The sequence below is a fragment of the Manis javanica genome, chromosome 13 (assembly GCF_040802235.1).
Source record: "Manis javanica isolate MJ-LG chromosome 13, MJ_LKY, whole genome shotgun sequence".
Lineage (NCBI taxonomy): Eukaryota > Metazoa > Chordata > Mammalia > Pholidota > Manidae > Manis > Manis javanica.
Window position 1 is genome coordinate 1287828 of NC_133168.1, and position 18736 is coordinate 1306563.

The 18736-nt window shown below is 43.1% G+C and overlaps 1 protein-coding gene across 3 annotated transcripts in view; it reads right to left on the minus strand.

Moving 5' to 3' along the window:
- FIG4 (FIG4 phosphoinositide 5-phosphatase) overlaps positions 1–18736 on the minus strand; it is a 72462-nt gene that overhangs the window by 28418 nt on the left and 25308 nt on the right. For all 3 annotated transcript variants that reach the window (XR_005059698.2, XM_037012251.2, XM_073220805.1), the window contains exons 6-15: positions 18567–18715; positions 12726–12854; positions 10505–10605; positions 9223–9385; positions 8098–8195; positions 6315–6448; positions 4910–5026; positions 3189–3234; positions 2373–2521; positions 1859–2025 (exon numbers count right to left, since the gene is read on the minus strand). Coding sequence is in view for 2 of the 3 variants with exons in the window: in XM_037012251.2 (XP_036868146.1) it covers positions 1859–2025; positions 2373–2521; positions 3189–3234; positions 4910–5026; positions 6315–6448; positions 8098–8195; positions 9223–9385; positions 10505–10605; positions 12726–12854; positions 18567–18715 (1253 nt within the window). In the remaining variant the exon portion in view is untranslated. The remainder of the gene's footprint in view (positions 1–1858; positions 2026–2372; positions 2522–3188; positions 3235–4909; positions 5027–6314; positions 6449–8097; positions 8196–9222; positions 9386–10504; positions 10606–12725; positions 12855–18566; positions 18716–18736) is intronic.

Below are 18736 nucleotides of genomic sequence, written 5' to 3' on the forward strand. Positions count from 1 at the left end.
CTAGGGACCATCTCTTGGTTCTTGTGCAAGGGTCCCTGTGGCCAGGGACAGACTCCCAGCACTTCCGCACCCTCCCCCGGGAGGCCTACATCTGGTCACAAGCAAACATGCAGGGACCGTTTGGCCCAGCCAACTTCAGGAGGGCTGGCTGTTCCCGACGTGGCAGCCCTCTCGCCAGCCTGTCCCTCTGCTTCAGCTCAGTCACACAGCGGCCCAAAGCCAGCAGCTGCACGGCCCCCAGCACCACTGCTGCACCAGGTGCCCAGGGCCTGCTGAAAGCTCCCCTCTCCAGGCCTGGCGTGAGCGAGTCACTCCAAGAGCTCACGCCGCACAATCTCCTCACCAAACTTTCTTCTCCATATTTTGTGCTTTTTTTTAGTCCTTGATCTGGTTCAAGAGCCCAAGACACTCAGAATCGCTGAGCACTTGCCATGTGAATTCTGGGGCTGGGGGTCTGACTCACAAGCACTCTGCTTTGCAACGCCTGCTGTGTGAAAAACTGCATCAGAATGGAGGCAGGAAAAGTGGCACTTTAACAACCTGTTGCTTTTAGTATTCACAAGTCAGAAAGTAAGGAAAGGGCATAATTTAGTGTTAATGTTACTATTCATTTCTAGTTGACATTTAAAAAAATCAGTGATGTTTACATTCTTAGAGAACTGTCAAGATAGGAGCCCTATTTAAAAATGCTTCATTAGCTAGTATCCAGAAGATAGGAAAAAACAAGTGCTGGTGAGGATGTGGAGAAAAGGGAACACTTGCACTCTGTTGGTGCGAATGTAAACTGGTGCAGCCACTACAGAAAACAATACGGAGGTTCCTCAAAAAATGAAAAATAGAAATACCAATTTAGCATTTCCATGTGGGTATTTATTTGAAAAAAATAAAAACACTAATTTGAAAATAAATATGCACCCCCATGCTCACTGCGGCATTATTTACAATAGCCAAGATAAGGAAGCAACTTGAGTGACCATCAGTAGAGGAATGAATAAAGAAGTGGAGTATGTATACATGTATTTGTGCATGTGGGTGTATATATGCATGCATGGAACGGAATACTACGCAGCCATAAAAATGAATGAAATCTTGCCATTTGAAACAACATGGATGGACTTGGTGGGTATTATGCTAAGTGAAATAAGTCCAACAGGAAAAGACATATACCCTATGATTTCACTTACATGTGGAATCTATAAAACAAAACAAATGAAGGAACAAAACACAGGAACAGACTCATAAAAACAGAGAATAAACTGGTGGTTGCCAGAAGAGAGGAGGTTAAGGGGATGGGCAAAACAGGTGAAGGGGATTAAGAGGTACAAATTCCACTTATAAAGTAAGTCACAGGGAAGAAAAAGTACAACATAGGGAATATTGTCAATAATACTGTAATAACTGTGTGGAGACAGTGGATAGACTTATTGTGGTGAACACTGTAATGTGCATAAATGTCAGATCACTGTGTTGTACATCTGAAACTAACACAATACTGTATGTTAACTACACTTCAATATAAAATTTTTAAAATAATGATTCAATACCTTCAAACAAATTTAACTGTTGTAACAAATACACAGAAATATAGGAGACAGAAGCCAAGGAATCAAAATATTTTGCTTTATGTAAAAGCTGCAATTATGTGTAGCACAGCAAAAGTGCCTTATTTAAAATACAAAGTTCATTCATTCATTTATAGAACAGATGTTTATTCAGTACTTTCTAAGTGATAGACTATTTTACTTAGACTTTTTAAATATTTAATTTTGATTTTATATGGCTTAAAAAAAAGTGTATGCATGAAAAGGAAAACTCGCAACAGTGTAAGTCTTAGAAATGCCTATTTTTCCAGAATTACCTGAAAAAGCATTACTGTAATATCTAGACAGGGTCTGCATGATGTCTTTTGAGTGCTGGGTCCATGGTGCTATCTTCCTGTAGGTTTTTACACGATGGACAAGTTGAGAACCCCCATACTGAAGGGACAGGGTGTCCCCGTGATCTTCATAGAGCTCCTCAAACAACCTAAGCAAGAGAAAAACAAACATTAAAGATTTTTGCCAAAAGCAGTATACATTATTCACATAGCCACAGATCCAAAATAAGTCTTTTACTTTATGAACTCCACTGGGCCTGTCCTTTCAAGTAGATTTTTCAACATCTTGAAGATAAATTAATGCAAATGCAAAATGTATTGGGTTAATAGCCCAATAAGCAATAAAGTCACAGAAAACGATAATTAACTTATATAATGTTGTTCAGCAACATGTTTCTGAGGAGCTCAAAGGAGAAACATGCTCACAGAAGTGCGTGCTATTCCCCAGGTTTGCTTCCTGCCTTCTGGCCTTCAAAACATGAAAAGTAAGGCTCACCTGACTGCATCTGTGTCAAACTGCAGGTGCGGCTTGTCGATCAACCCCAGGGAATACAGCTGATAGGCCAGCGCGCATTTGCCCACCATGAACTGGGCCGTGTTGGTGCGATCTAGGCAGTCCACACAGTTGGTTCGAAGAACGCCAGTCTAAAGAGAAATACCTTAAGACTTTCATTGTCAGCCAGCAAAACTACTTCTATCATACTTTAGATTTCTTCTTAGAAGTAGAAGAAAAGCTGTAGGCTGGTATTATTCCTGAACAAATAATGAATGTTTCCTCAATTAGAAAAGGTTCTCTTTGCTGCTCACTTACAACTCCGCAGCAGCATCGCTGCCCCTTCTAGTCTATGCTTGAATTTTCTTCTTTAGTTTAACAAGATGAAACAAGCAGCTCAGTTTCCACATGCACCAATTAATAAAATATGTGCTTTTTTTCTGATATATCATCTCTACTGTATAAACCAAATTAATGCTTGAGGCTGTAACATGCTTAAAGTTTAATTCAAACACATAGTGACTGTATTCAGCTCAGTCTCAAAAGTCATCCCAATTTGTTCTTGTCATATTCCTGTTTATGTCCTATTTCCAATAATAAAATTCATAATATAGAGAAAAAAATCCATGGGCCGTTATTAGTTTAGCTGCACATACTCTGTAAGAGTTAAACAGGAGCAGTAAAGCTTTTAAAAAAAATCACTCTCAAATGATTAAGTTTTGCATTAAATAGGAAGTGTCCCTCTCCACGACCACTTTCCAGAAAGCATCATACACTGAATACAGACTCTAGTCATTATTAATATGATGTCATCCGTACCTGCAGGCGGCCAGTGGGAATCACACACCCTCCTAGTTCATTCCACCTGTTTAAAAACACATACTTTAAAAACACTTAATAACATTATCTATATTAATTTTTGGTACAAGCTCTTTATTAAGATCAAAGAAAGTAACAGAGCTGAATGCATCTGAATAATGAGCTGATTCTACTTTCTTTCACCCTTCCAAATAAATGAATACGCATGTAACAGAGATGGGATGCTGTCCACGCTTCCTCAAGGAAGCCAGGGAAGGAGCATCTTAAATGCCCCACTGCCCCATGTGCTGGCATTGCCACCCATGCCAACCAAACTCCCTCTTGCTTTAACTGAAGCCCATGTCCTGCCTGGTCTCTACAGACATGAGTAATCACAGGGCATATTCTCCGAGCCTTATCCTTCTCCCTGCAACACTTGGATTCTCCCCTCCTCCAGCTCTTTTTCATGGGGCTTTGTTACATTCCTTTGCCTGTTTTTACAGACTTTCTTATTATTTTCCCTCCTATTCATTTTCTCCAAATGCTAATGAATGCACAGGGATATGTTCTAAGTACTGTGAAATGATATTAGTATCTTATTTTAATTACTTAAAACACTTTGAAGGCGTGGCGCAGAAAGGAGCTGACAGCAGGCCTGACGGCTGCTGGCCTCTCAAAGGCTCACTCCCAAGGCCAGCCCCTGGCCAGCACCTAGGGGTCGGGCTGCGGCCATTCTCGGTACAGTTAAGAGAGGCTCGCTGCGCCTAAACTGTATGGTTTTGTGGAACATCCTCTTTCCTTCTGCGAGCCTGAAATTTGGGTACCTGCCAGGCAAAGGCTGTCCACGGGACCAGCCTCCAATAATAAACCCAGGCACTGTGTCCACCATTCTCCCCTGCACAGCACCTCACACCTGCTGCCATGCCAGCTGCTGGGGGTATGAGGCCTATGCTGGGCAGCTCTGCCAGGAGAAGCCTGCACTCGGCTTCCTCCGCACTCTGCCTGTGCGCCTTTGCCCTTTGCTAATCCTGCGTCGTGTCCTCTGACCGTCACAAATCACGGCCATGTGCACAACAGTCCATGAGTGCTTCCAGCTCTCCTGGTGGGTCACTGAGCCGGGAGCTGTCTTGGGGGCCCTGTCATGGGTGCCCTAAAATTCAAGCTATAAAAAAAGAATTACTTCTGAAGACATACACCCTTATAGTTGGTGGTTTTCATTTTTTTTTTAGCCATTATAGGAAGTTAATTTTGTTAACTGAAAATAGTGCTCAAAGTATATAATAATGGATCCCAACAAAGATAAACACAGGTCCTTGATCTGAAGAAGCTCACAAAATAGTAATGAAGGAAGATTTCTGAGTAAACAACTAGAGTACAATAATAAACATTATTTTCATTAAAATGTTAATTTAGTCTATAAGAAAAAAATTCCTATTCCTATTTTAAACTGAAAAATAGAATTCATTGCAGGAAATTTTTCTTTACAGAAATATTTTATGTAATGTTGATTCCACGAGGCAAACCAAAATGATTCCGCGGCTACCACCCCAAGGTGTGTGCCTGCCGGAGCGAATCCCTGCCCACAGCGACTGTCCATCACGCTGACCCGAGCAGCCTGTCTTGTCTCCCCAGAGGAGTAACTCACCACCTCTCACACAGTACAAACTGCTCCTATTTATAGAGTACTTTTATCTGTAAGCAAAATTCTTGATTTATCTGAAGTGTTTAAATACCATACATACTTTTCATCTGGCCGCAAAATGCTACAGTAGGAATCAGGGCGGTTCACAAAGAAACCTGTTTTCTTCACCACACTTTCTGCGATCACATTCAGTCGGTCAAGAACATTACACAGCTTGCTGAGGAGAAGAGGAAAAATCACAAAAGTGTGAAGAATCCCAATTTTAATACATATTTATCATTATACCTGAAGTGAATAAAGTCTACAGTGATGATAACCAGTGATTTAATGTCTAAACTCTCTTATACTCAACAGAAATAGTGTAACAATTTCTAGAATACAATGTATACTCAATAACCAGCATGATTTGGTACAGAGGTGGTAAAGAGCTGTAACTTAGTATCAACTGCTGGCAAGCCTTCATCTTGGCACATTACAGCCCTTCCGGTTTCCCAGAGCCTTTCAAGTCAGTCAAGTCTGTGCATTCAGAAACAACAGGGAGGGGGGCACAATGCACAGTGCAGGTGTCTGGGAAGAAAACCCTGGAAATAAATGAATGTGAAAGGCTCCAACCTGCAATGAGGCTTATGCTCCGGGAAGGTGTGTATGTGTGAGCCTGTGAGCGTGGGTATCTGATCTGACTGCATAAAATGATTCAGAAAAAAGTACAATGAATTAAGTGCAAAACAATAATACAGTAACATCAAAAAATGAGACCTCAAACTAATCCGAGTGTTTACAGGATGCCAAGAAAGTGAGCGGAAAGGCAAAGGCGGGTCCATCAACTGCCTCCGGGGACGGACTTGGGCACATATGGAGGCTGCAGAGGTGCTCTCTGCTGGGCCAGGGGTCGGCCATCCGGCCCAGCGGGCTTCTGTCTGGTCCTTGGCTGATGGATTTGGATGAGATGAATTCTGAATGAGCCCCTGGAGGAAAAAGATGGGTGGGAAAGCAGCCCAGGAGGTGGGGGAGGGCCACAGGCTGCTACCGTGGGGGCAGAGCAGGAACACAGCAGCTCTGGGCATGAAGCGAGGGCACTGCCTTCTGGAACTATCCAGGTGATGGGCTTTATTTGGTATTACGCTAAGGAGTCCAGACTTACTACACACGGTCAGGAGTTACTTAAGGTTCTTCTCCAAGTGAGATCACTGGGAAGTAGTGTCTGAGAAAAGCGGTTAAGCAGGGAGAGAGAATGAAGTAGAAAAAGTGAAACTAACGTCCTCAAGGAAATGTAGTGGACTAGAGAGGTTCTGAAATGACTAGATACTTCAAAAAGAATTTGCAAATGGTGTAAACAGAGGGCTAATTTAAACACTGAAATGACACACCAAAAGCAAACAGCCGCTCAGCAGGTTCATGACAGAAATTTAAAGCCAACATTTACTTTTCCAGAGATCAGCTTCCTGCTATTTTACCATCAGGAGAAAAGTAAGATGACATAAGCAGACACATGCCTATCTCCTTACCTTTTGGTGTACTTGGCCATATCCCAGGGAATGTAAACAATGGTGTGCTCAGGAGGCAGAAACTGGTTGAGGTATGTCACAGCGGCTACGAGCTCCTCACTGAGAATTCTCTCATGCTTTCTCTTCTCTCGTTCCTTTAACAAAATTAAACATTTTAGTGTTCTAATAACCTTAGACTAGAGGAACAGAATTTTAACATTTGTGCTTTTCAGCTAAGACAAAAAGCCTAAGTCTTAATCTACTACAATGTAGTCTAGTAAAATTGAAGTAATATAAATGCTAAGAAATAAATACTTTACTGAATTAAAGTCAACAGATGCAGCTTCCAGAAGCCCAGCTCGCTCTACCTGGGTCTGGCCCACACAGCCCACATCACACTCTGGGAGAGCAGAACTCCCCAAGGACCAAAAGAAGGGACCCCCACCCCCCAACTCCAACCAGCTAAGGATCAGGCAGGGATGAACAGGGATGGATGGGAAATCCCCCGGCACATTTCTGAATTCAGCCTGCACACAGCGCCCTGCAGGCAGCAGAGGCAGGCCCTTTCTCCCCTTTCATGCTGTGGCTGAATGAAGTTGATAGGTGTTCACAGGACCACATCTGGCCCTCTGCCTCCTTGCCTGAAGGATCCCTGCAGGTCTTACACCGTGTCTCATTCAAAAGCGGCCAGTGCATTACCGTGCAGCTCCATGAATGGAACACCAGAGCTGCCACTAACTAGCCACGTGGCTATGGGCAAGGTTCGCAACTTTCCTAGGCCTCCATTTGGTCTCTGTGTGAAATGGGGTAACAATAGTGTCCCCCTTAGAGCATCAATGTGGAGCTTAGAGATACAACACGGTAATTTCTTGTTAGTGCATCTGGCACATGGTGCGTATTAGTAAGAATGAACTATTCTTATTGTTACCCCAATCGGACCTTCACCTAGAAAGAAGGTAGCATCAGGGACGCTGACATGGGGTGGAGGCACTACACTGGCACTGAGAGGTCTACGCTGCTCAGCCACGGTGACTACTTCTCAATGGTCATGAATTTAATCAGATAACTACTGTAGAAACAAAACAGGGTATCTATTTTGACAGCTAAGTAAATCAAGTAGATGAATTAGATAAGAGTTGATTAAGTTAAGGCAGTTTTGGATGAACATATAGTTTATTTTTACATCTAAGAAAATTATATACTTGGAATTTTTCTCAAAAGGACTTTAAATCAACTAGGAAAACAACTTCATGAAATTCTTCCATCAAATCTGACCTTTTTATGAGATGGAGAGAAAAGTTTATTTAATCAACCTTCAGTTGTGTCCATGTAAAGCATCTGCTTTATGCATTGTCTGTTCGCAGTGCATCAGTTCGTCAGCCTCCTTAGGGTCACAGACCCCTTTAACAACCAAAGAAAACTTCAGATATACAAGTGATTTTGCGTACCGCTTCAGAAGGGTCAGAGACAGCCCCCGCCGTCCTCCCCTCCCCACATACACACACAGTCTACCCGTGGCCCAGGATTTAAAACCTCTGACAGACTTGTGCCTGACCCGGGCTGACAGCCTACTGCCCAGGGGCAGCGCGGGAGCTGCATGGACTGCTGCCCCTGGTTCTCCGAGGCCCCCAGGAGGTGTCACACGGAATCCGCGGCCAGTGGGCACCGGCTTGGACAGCTCAAGACAGAGAGCTGTCACAGCAGGACCAGCTGGGGGGAGGCAGAGCAAGCCTGCAGAGCCCCCTGTGCTGAGGAAGAGGCAGGCAAAGTGCATGGCCGTCATGGCCGGATGAGCATGTCGTACCTTCACTAGGTTCAGGATGACGACCGGGGAGCCGAACCTCTGAAGCATCTGGTCGAAGTGAAGGGCAGCCACGTGCGCGAACGGGTCTGCCTGGTCCACTGGTGAGAAAAAAGGACACATGCAAATTAGAAGGCAAGAAAAAAAAATACAGGATTTTGGTTTTTAATGTTTATAGAAATGCAATTCATCTCATCTTCTAGTTATTTCACTCCCCAAATTCAAGTTTAGCAGATGTTTATTCTTCATGAATTTATTGAATTGAATGATTACTACATTTCTGACGTGAAACATGAGTAATTTAATAGCTGACAAAATTTAAGTAAAATATAAAGGTATTCTAGCCAGAGACGGGTAAGATTCCTCAAGGGAGGAACAACCTAAGACAGGCACAGTCACAGGGGAGCCATCAGGTGAGAAATTGGGGATCAACAGAGGTGAGGCTTAGAACCTCACCCCCCCCCGTGTTTTGAGAGAAATCTTCTGTATCCGTGGATGTTTTGTTGCCCTTGTCTAGCTTGGATTAATACTTAGTCTACAGGCACAGACCTGATCATCTACATTTGCTCTCTTACAACACTAAATTATGTTTTCTACCTTTATCTTGCATCTACCTACCACTTCAGCATTTTATTAAATAATAATAATAATAAGGGAGAAATGTGGGATTCACATATAAATCAAGTATAAAAATCAAACGAATAATCATATCTGACTTGATTGTTTATAGTTCATGATGCGTGATCAAAACGGAAAGTTTCTGTGATGACTGCCCTTGCACTGTTCACCATGTAAGAACTTATTCACCATGTAAGAACTTGTTCGTTATGCTTCAGAAGATTGGAGACTGACGAGAATTAGGCTTGGGGTTGATTAATGATTGTGCATTGAGTCCCCTATGCAGAATTTTATTGTTGTTAACAACCATTTGATCAATAAATATGGAAGAAGCTCTCAAAAAATATATATAAAGGTATTCTAAAAGTAATAGAAATCTCTCTTCTAAATTATCTACTTTCTACTACTAAAACTTTGTCAAGACCCAAGTTTTTATGAGATTCCTGCAACAGCAGTTCATCCTAAATGTGGGTAAAGAAGAGTCACTACTAAGAAGACCGCCCGACTCACATGTGATCGGTGGCTTAGGCATCATAGTTGAAATGTCCTGGGACCAGTACAAAGGGACTGAGCCTCTGACTTGCACATAAGAAGAGTAACTTCCTGCAGAAAAAGACATCACAGAAGCATCGCAGAGTATCTGCTCCGTTTCCACCTCATTTGCAACATCACCCTGCAAGGGAAGGTGCATGTGAAGGTATTAGGGTTTTTCAATGGAAAACATTTTCAAGTTAACAGTGGAATTATAACTGCTATTCCTAGAATGTTTTAAAAGATGTAAATATTGATCAATATTCAATGTGCACATTAGAAAAGGAAAACCATTATAATGTAATAAAGGAAGGCAATTAAAAATAGAGAATAGCCAAGGACAAAATCTAATTAAATAGCTAGTAATACAAGTAGTAGATAGAGGATAGCTTGAGCTGTATAAATGGTAGAAAGGGAGAGAAAAGAAAAACAATTACATGAAATTATAGAGGAGGTTAGGAAGACCAGTGGAATATAAAGATCCAATTCTGAAAACCAAGGAGGAATCAAAGGACAAAAGAGTAATATTCAAATAATGCCTGATGGACAAAAGGGGAAAAACGGGGTCTTGAGTTAGTTCACATATAAAAGTATATAAAGATATGACAAAGAATCATTTTAGAGGTATTAACATCTACCATCCTTGGAATACTCAAAAGTACATAATATAGCTGCAAAATTCTGGTTTTTCCTAAAGCACCAGTTAGAATTTTAAGAACGATGTTGCTATTTTAAGTCAGGACCAAAACAGTGTCTCACTCAGTCACACATCTGCTTGAGACTCGAGTTGTCCACTGCAAACAGATTCCCTGACTTGCAGAAGCAGGGAGGAATTTTTGCCATTTTCTAGGGGTGAGCAGCTAAAGACAGGGAAGAGGGGGAGGGGTCTCCCATGCCGTCCTCTACTTTGTCTTTTCAAGGCTGTTCTTCCAACAACTAGTTTTCCCCTCCACTTACTCCTTGGGTGGAGGTACTCGGCTAATTTGGTCTCTAACACTATGTACATATTACATTTTTTCATATATTACAGAAAAGGTTCAGCTCCCAAACAATGGCCATTTCATAACTCCCTAAGGCCTTGAACAAATCTAAGCTCATTTTTCAGAAAATCAGTATATTAGTATATTTCTCTTAAGTTTCAGATACTAAATTCAGATTTAAGAAATCTCACTTTCTAAAACCCCACTTGGCTTCAGCTGTTGCCAAAGCTGATGTAAATAACGGCTGAAATGTCAGCAGCGCTGCCGTTTCCCCATCTTACCTCACAGTTTGCACCTCTCTTGAGAAAGCGCGTCCCAGCGAATCTACTGGATCTTCTGGCTACTAGAGTGACATACACCGGTCGTCCGTAGATCAACAGCTCTTAGAGATCAAGTTAAAGCTGTTCAACACTCGGGCTGCCACACCAAACCCAGAGATCGTTAGGCCTTAGATACACATCTAAGTACATCCTGCAGGGGGCCCAAAACACACCAAAAAACTCCAGCCGAGGATGGGACCAGCATTGGGTCTCATTGTTCTTCCAAACTGCAAGTTTTGCGGCAGAACCAGGCCTCCCTCAGAAGGGGTTTCCTGGAACTTCAGAGGAAACGGTAACCGGAAGTAGGGTTACTAGCCGAGGGAAGACCGGCCTCTCCTGGTGGCCCAGTGAAGGGTGTAAATGAGTACAACGAGCTCTTTCTTGGTCCTCAGAGGTCACACACCTCTCAGGACGTGTGCCACCGAGCAGGGTTCTCCCCAGGAAGCATACCTGCAGTAAGGGACTGCAGTGAGCATGACACCGGGAACCATTTAACCAACATCAGCATAGTAGGTCCATTGCCTTACCCAACCTCTGCTTCATCTTCTGCAAGATGGTGTAAGTAATAATAAGGAAGCTAATGTTATCAGGCGGTTAGGAGGACTAGGCTGGGTAATGCATATTGAACTAGTGCCCGGACCAATAAATGTTCAATAAATCGCTATGACTTCTGTCATATACACTTCTAGAACTCGTTAAATGCTTGATAGCTAGGAGACTGGTGAGCTAAATTATAATCTAAAATTATAACGCCTGGTGCTATTTGCTCTTTTAAAAATGTATTGGACTTAATACATCAGGCCCCAAGTCAGCTCTTGGCAATACAAATCAGTGAAGAGATGCCTTTTAGGAATTGTAGCACATCCTTTTTGGTGTCGTTGCTGGTGAAAACCTTGTGTTCTTTCCAAGTAGATTTAATGTTCGCAACAGAAGAAGTAATTCAGGGCCAAATCTCTTTATTCAGTGAATGAACAAGCAGATAATATTGCGCTCACTGGTCAAAACGATCATAAAGTAGTCAGCCTGATTTTCAAGCACAGCTCTTACACCTCACTCATCTTCACTTCAAAATTCCTCTGTCTTCATCTAGCCTCCCCTCTCCCCGACCCTCCACAAAGGAGGTGGCCCTGGCCCTCGTCCAGGCTAAGCCCTCCAGCTGTACCCTGATTCTGCTCCTCCCCGTGCTCTGCACAAGAAAGCGTAACACTGACTCATCACACCCACCCACTTGCTGGTCACAAAACAGCTACTCCTTTAAAGTTTTCACCATAGGTCTTTAAACACCTAAGACACAAAAGAACATCAACTAAAAAGCATGCTGGGTGCACAAATGCTCTACATGATCTCAGAGAGGCAGGAAAAACCCAAACACCACTTCTAGGAAGTACACACTGCCTTCCCGAAGGCCAGAGCACAGGAACACTTCACTGGAAGGACATGGCTAGAAATTAAAAGACAAGAAAAACAAGTACTTATATGACCGAACCCAGATTAATCCACAGCTCAACTTACTTCTATTTAATCTCCTATGCCTCTTTCTAACCCAGGCCTCGTTACATTATACCTGAACTGCTGGAATCTTTTCTTAACTCATGTCCCTTGTTCCAGTCTCATGTTAATGAATCCAGCTTTAAAATGGCTGTCAACTCAAGCTTCCTAAGTATTACTTTGTACATACTTTGTTCACCCTCTTGAAAGAGCCTTTCAGAGGTCCCCGGCCAAACCCGAAGCCCCTGGTCCGACCACCGAAGCAATCTGATCCCCCACAAGGGTCCCTGCCACCACACTGTGCCCCCTTGGGGTTTTATGCTCAAGCCACGAGGTCACTCCGTGGGCTTTTCCACCTCCACACTCACAGTGCCTTCAGCACCCACACTCTTGTTCCCTGACTTCTGTTTAGGGCCCAGCCTGCCGCGTCCTTGCCGCCTGTGGTGGTTCTGCTCCTTTGCTCGGGCCAGGAGTGCCGCCTCACTGCCTCACCGGCGGGGCACGCAGCTCGTCTTCCTGCACGTCTCTTCAGGGGCCTGCATTCCGCTTTGTACTGCCACTACACGGCACCACGGGTGAGTTTCCTGCTGGGTGCACAGTGATTTTATAATCTTAGGATTTGAACGTGGCTTTCCACAAACTGGCAGAGCATAAGTTTAGTAATATGTATCTTAATTTTTTTAAAAAAGGATACTTGACTGCCCACAGAACCCATGAATGATATACAGCAGCCAGTCACGATGCACACTGTTTTTAATTACATCCAGAAGTTCACCGTTCCACACATACTTCATGTAGGGCTCACTACGGATCCCAAACACACCTGCAAAGCAAAAGCTGGTGTCAGAAAGAAGGGAACTGGTTGACGTTCGACTCACTGTTAAATTCTTAAACTTCTGTTTTTAACTTCAAAATTAGGCCTGATAAACAGCACTGCCATTTTCAGTGAATATCATTCATATCATCACACAGAACACTGCTGATTCTGTACCTGGTCGAAGTATAAATACACTTTCTGGTTTTTGAGAGTTTTTAACCTAAGAGAAAAGAAACAACAGAAAAATTGTGGATGCGTGTACAGATATAAGAATATGCCAGGAGACGCCTGGCATGTGGCAGGGAGTGCTGCCCCAGGGCCAGGGTGCTTGGGTCCAAGTCCCCCTCTGCCTCGCGGCAGCAGGGCTACAGGTGTGACTGAGAGGGTGGCTCACTGCCTCAGGGTCCCTGTCACCTCAACCGTTATCTGTGATGTGTGTCTGCTGTGAAGGGGAAATAGCTGGAAATGCACACGACGTGCTGAGAACAGCCGGGTGCCCTGCTGATACTCCCGTAAGTGGTGATCACAGCTTTATCAGGCCTTCTCCGTGGGAAGAAATCAACCCCATCACACTTGATTTCAGCATATCCAGATACATTTATTAAACATCAGTCTTACAGAACTCCTATGAAGTACGAAACAAGAAACAAGTATGTTTATAAGATAATAACTTAAAAGATTCTACAGTTCTGGATAGCAGGTAGTCAACACTATTCTTTCCAAAAATATGTTAAAAGTGTTCATATACTATGACAACTACGCTCGGGTTTCATTCATAAAAACGGAACCTCCTCTGCCCTCTACACACAGCAAGAGCAGTGCGGGTGTGGGCTGGGGTCCTGCCTCTGCCACCTACCAGCTCTGTGACCTTTGTCAAGTTACTTAACATCTCTGAACCTCAATTTTCTGAGCTGCAAAGTGATGACACTACTACTCGCTTCAGAGACAACTGTTCAGATCAAATAAAATATCTGCGCAGTGACTAAACCAGGGCTTGACACAGGAGGGGCTTTTTAAAAAATGTATTCTTTTCCTTCCCTACCGACCTGTGCGCCTCCTGCCCTCACTCTGCTTCCTATCAGTTTCCCCAAGCGGTAGAATGATGCCACCGCACCAAAGACGTCCTACGTCCTGACCACTGTTAATATGTAAGGTCACCTGGAAAGGAGGAACTGAAGTTGCAGACAGAATTAAGGCTGCTCATCAGGAGTCCCTGAGACGGGGAGGTCAGTCTGCACCCTCCCGGGGGGCCCAGTGTGACCACAGGGTCACTCTAAGTGAAAGAGGAGGACACAAGCGTTGGGTGTCGGAGTGATGCAATGTGGCAGAAAACCTGGTCTGGACTCTGCTGGCTTTGAAGAGGAAGGGGGCCGTGAGCCAGAGACTGGGCAGCCTCGAGACGCCAGAAAGGTAAAGAAAATGGGTTTTTCCCTAGGATCCTTGTCAGGAAAGGAACGCAGCCCACACACCCTAACTGTAGTCCACTGAGACCTATTCTGGACTTCAGAATTCCATGTAAGATGATACATTTGTACAGTTTTAAGCCACTAAGTGTGTGGTAATTTGCTACATCAGCTATGAAAACACAGTTTCTCATCTCTATCAAATGGAACAGAGATAGTAAAAAATTCAGGGGCTTTCAGAGGCTTAATTTAGATCTCGGAACAAATATTTAAACTCAGATTTGGGATGACATGCAGTGCAAATTTAGTAATACTTGCAGCTTTCCTACCACTAAGTGTGAGATTTGGAGGAAATGATGCAAGTGAATGCCCACGCACACATTCTCTTACCCTCTCTCTCCTAGCATAGGTCTCATTCAGGTGTCTGACCCAAGGCAAACCGATGGGATTGAGATGTTCCAGGACAGCGAGGGAACCCCAGGTTTGGCCTTAGAGCAGATGACAGTCAATCTAATAAACTATCAAGAGTCCAGGGCAATGGAAGGGATGGCATTCAGTTTAAGCAACAGCTGAAGTCTTCTGAGAGCGGATCAGGACCATTGGCAAGCGTAAGGAGAGCCCAGGCCTGTGCAAGAGCGCCCCACAGGGAGACACCCGCAACGTCACCACACACTCTGCCTCGGCAGCCTTATCTCCACCATCACCGTCTAAACGGCACACGCAAGGCGCCCAAGACAGCGTTAGCTTACTATGTTTCCACAGCAAATCTAACTCAGCTAAACTGCTGTCAGGCTGAAACGATTCCCTCACAACACTCCCTTTGGAAACGCCTCTGGCTTTAGAGCTCCAGGCCTAAAGGTACCCGTTCTGCCGTGTGACTGGTCAGTCCAGGGTCCCTGGGTCGCGGTGAGTCACACAGGCGATGACCCTACAGTGGCCCTGACGGAGGCAGTGCCCACAAGGAGCCAGGGGCTCAAGCTGGGACCAAAGGAAGAGCGACCTCTGACCTGTGCCATGGTCCCTCTGGACATTGGTCATGGGGCCCTGAAGTGTGGGCCTCAGTTTCCCACTTAGTCTTCTTTTCTTTAAAAGTGGCACCATACCACTAACAGGTACCAAAGGGAAAGGAACTGGGGAGGATGGGTGGGCAGGGAGGGATAAGGGGGGGGAAGAAGAAGGGGGGTATTAAGATTAGCATGCATGGGGGGGAGGGAGAAAGGGGAGGGTGGGCTGCACAACACAGAGAGGACAAGTAGTGACTCTACCACATTTTGCTAAGCTGATGGACAGTAACCGTAATGTGGTTGTTAGGGGGGACCTGATATAGGGGAGAGCATAGTAAACATAGTATTCTTCAGGTAAGTGTAGATTAAAAATTTAAAAAAAAAAGAAAGAAAGAAAGAAAAGGGGGATTACTCCTTAACAGGATAAAACTATTGGTAAATCAAAGATCAACGCATGCTTTAAATATCCTTAATGTTGATCACTTAAAGGGTGTCAGATGATCAGCTATGGAGGTACTCTTTTCTGATAATATTCCTTTCTCTTAATTAAAAAAAAAAAAAAAAGCAGTTACTGTGTGCTGACCTCCAATGAGTTCTGCACAGTGGTATAGAGGGCATGTCAAAGTGTGGGCAAAGGGTCTATTTGTTTCTACGCAGAAGATCAAGGCCTAGCTTGGATACCCAGAAAATGAACTAAGATACGATATGAGGAGGAGCTTCCGGCATCAGCACTCTCTGGAGGACTCGTGCCGGGGGATGATCATCAAAAAGCCTCCACAGGGATCCGGACGATGCTGTGGTTGTGGCTGCATCCAGCCCACCGTCTCCTGGACTTGCCATAAGAAGGAGGAGGGAGATGTCTAGGCTGGCATGTGCATACAGTGAGACAACGAATTTGACTGGATCTGTACTGTTGGAACTCAACCAGGAGTTGGGAGGGGTGCAAGTTGTAGCACCCCAAAATCTCATGACTATAGACTATCTATGGTTAAAAGAACATATGGGATGTGAACAGATCCCAGAAATGGGCTGCTTTAATTTGTCTGATGGTTCAAGTACAGTTGGACAATATCCATCATATCATAGATAAATTTTCACAAATGCCTAGGGTGCCTAAATGGTTTTCTTGGCTTCACTGGAGATGGCTGGTAATTATAGATTTGCTTTGTTTATGTCACCGTATTCCTATTATGTTAATATGTGTGTGCAAATTAGTTAGTAGTTTAAAACCTATACATAATTAAGGTACTATACAAGAAGATATGTCAAAGAAATAATCAATTCTCCCAAGTTTCCTTCATATGCTACATCTATAGCTTTTCTTCTTCCTTCCTAATTACAAACCTTAAATAGAATTCGTGCCTCATATCGAATTTACCGAGTATCATAATTCCTCCAGGTGGTAAAGATACCTCGAGACAAGTGCTGGGCATAGAAGCCACAGGGCATAAATCTGCAAAGAAGTAAAAAGCTAACCTTTGCAAACAATATGGCTTCTCTCTCACTTACCAACTTTACATTTCCCTGTATGGCCCCGGAAGATGACTGGTTAGCCAGAGACGGGTAAGATTCCTCAAGGGAGGAACAACCTAAGACAGGCACAGTTGCAGGGGGGCCATCAGGTGAGAATTTGGGGATCAACAGAGGTGAGGCTCAGAACCTCACCCCCCCTGCTTTGAGAGAAATCTTCTGCATCCGTGGATGTCTTGCTGCCCTTGTCTAGCCTGGATTAATACTTAGTCCATAGGCACACACCTGATCATCTGATCATCTACATTTGCCTTCTTACAGCACTAAACTATGTTTTCTACCTTTATCTTGCATCTACCTACCACTTCAGCATTTTATTAAAAATAAAAATAATAATAATAATAGGAGAAATGTGGGATCAACATATAAATCAAGTACAAAAATCAAATGAATATTCATATTTGACCTGATGGTTTATAGGTCATATTGCATGATCAAAACCGAAAGTTTCTGTGATGAATGCCCTTGTACTGTTCACCATGTAAGAATTTATTCACTCTGTAAGAATTCGTTCACCATGTAAGAACTTGTTCGTTATGCTTCAGAAGATTGGAGACTGACGAGAATTAGGCTTGAGATGGATTAATGATTGTACATTGAGCATTGACCCCCCTATACTGAATTTTATTGTTGTTAACAACCATTTGATCAATAAATATGAGAGATGCCCTCTCAAAAAAAAAAAAAAAAAAAAAAAAACCACCACATGCAACATGCAACCTTCACTGTATTCTCAATTTTTAAGGAAATGCGATAAAAGACATTTGGGGGAACAAGTGGGGAAATTTTACTGGGCAATATATATTAGTTAATATTATGAAATATGTTGCTAATTTTTTCTTAAGTGTGGTAATGATTTTGTGATTATGTTTGAAAATGTCCTTATTCTTAGGAGACATGTGCTAAAGTTATTTGGTTCAGTGCCATAATGTCTGCAAGTTATTCAAAATAGTTCAAGAAAAATATAGTGTACTGGAGCCAGCTTTTACCAGTTACTGAGCATAGATTAATATTCAGGAATTTTGCAAGCCATTTGTTAAACCATCAGTTTAAAATTAGCTTGAAATCAGCCATGATGGGAGTTTTTACACCACAGATATTGGCAAATACTACAAATGAGGGCTTCCCCCCTACCCAGAGACCCAATTTATCAGCACACCACTGTATATGGAATCAAGTGTTAATAATTAGCAAAACAACTCAAGTGTATATTGTGTTCAGCATGATATTCTTTTGTTTGACCTTTGGAAAGTTTTAAAATTTTTCAAAATAAAAAGTTGGAAAAAAAAAAAAAAAAAAAAAAAAGTGGCACCATACCTACTGAGCCGAGTTTTTACAAGGATTAGAGATATTGTATGTAAATGTCTAGCACACAACTGGCAGCCCATAGTGACTTTTTTCCCAAAACTAAGCCCACATTGAACTGGTCTCTAAGGAAATAAGGTGGTGGTGCATATTCTTCAGTACTCAAAAGATAATTCTCCATTTAAGCCAAACCAAGTCTAGACCTACATGTAGTCCATTAAAAGTGCATGAAAATGTGCTAAAAAATGTCAGCACATAATTTTCTGGTTGGCCCACAAATGCAGTCACATGGTGATAAAGGTTTTTACAAAATGAATTGGTCCAATTCATACACTAAACAACCTCAGGTGAGGAAAAGTTGTTTGAAGACGAGCCCGTGTAGGAAAAACAGAAAGGAAACACTAGTGAAGTTCAGGAGGTGCATTTCGTGGAAGCTGCATTATTAACATACATCAGATGTGCTAAAGGCCACCTACCACTTCCACCCTGTGTGATTAATCCTTCATCTTCAAAGATGTCGAAACTCTCCTGGCGAGTCTGGGTCGTTTCAGACTTTAACATCTCCAGGGGCATTCGTAAGACCGTGAGGTTATACTGAAGTGAGTGGGAGAGATCATAGCTGTAACTGAGAACATAACTGAAGCTT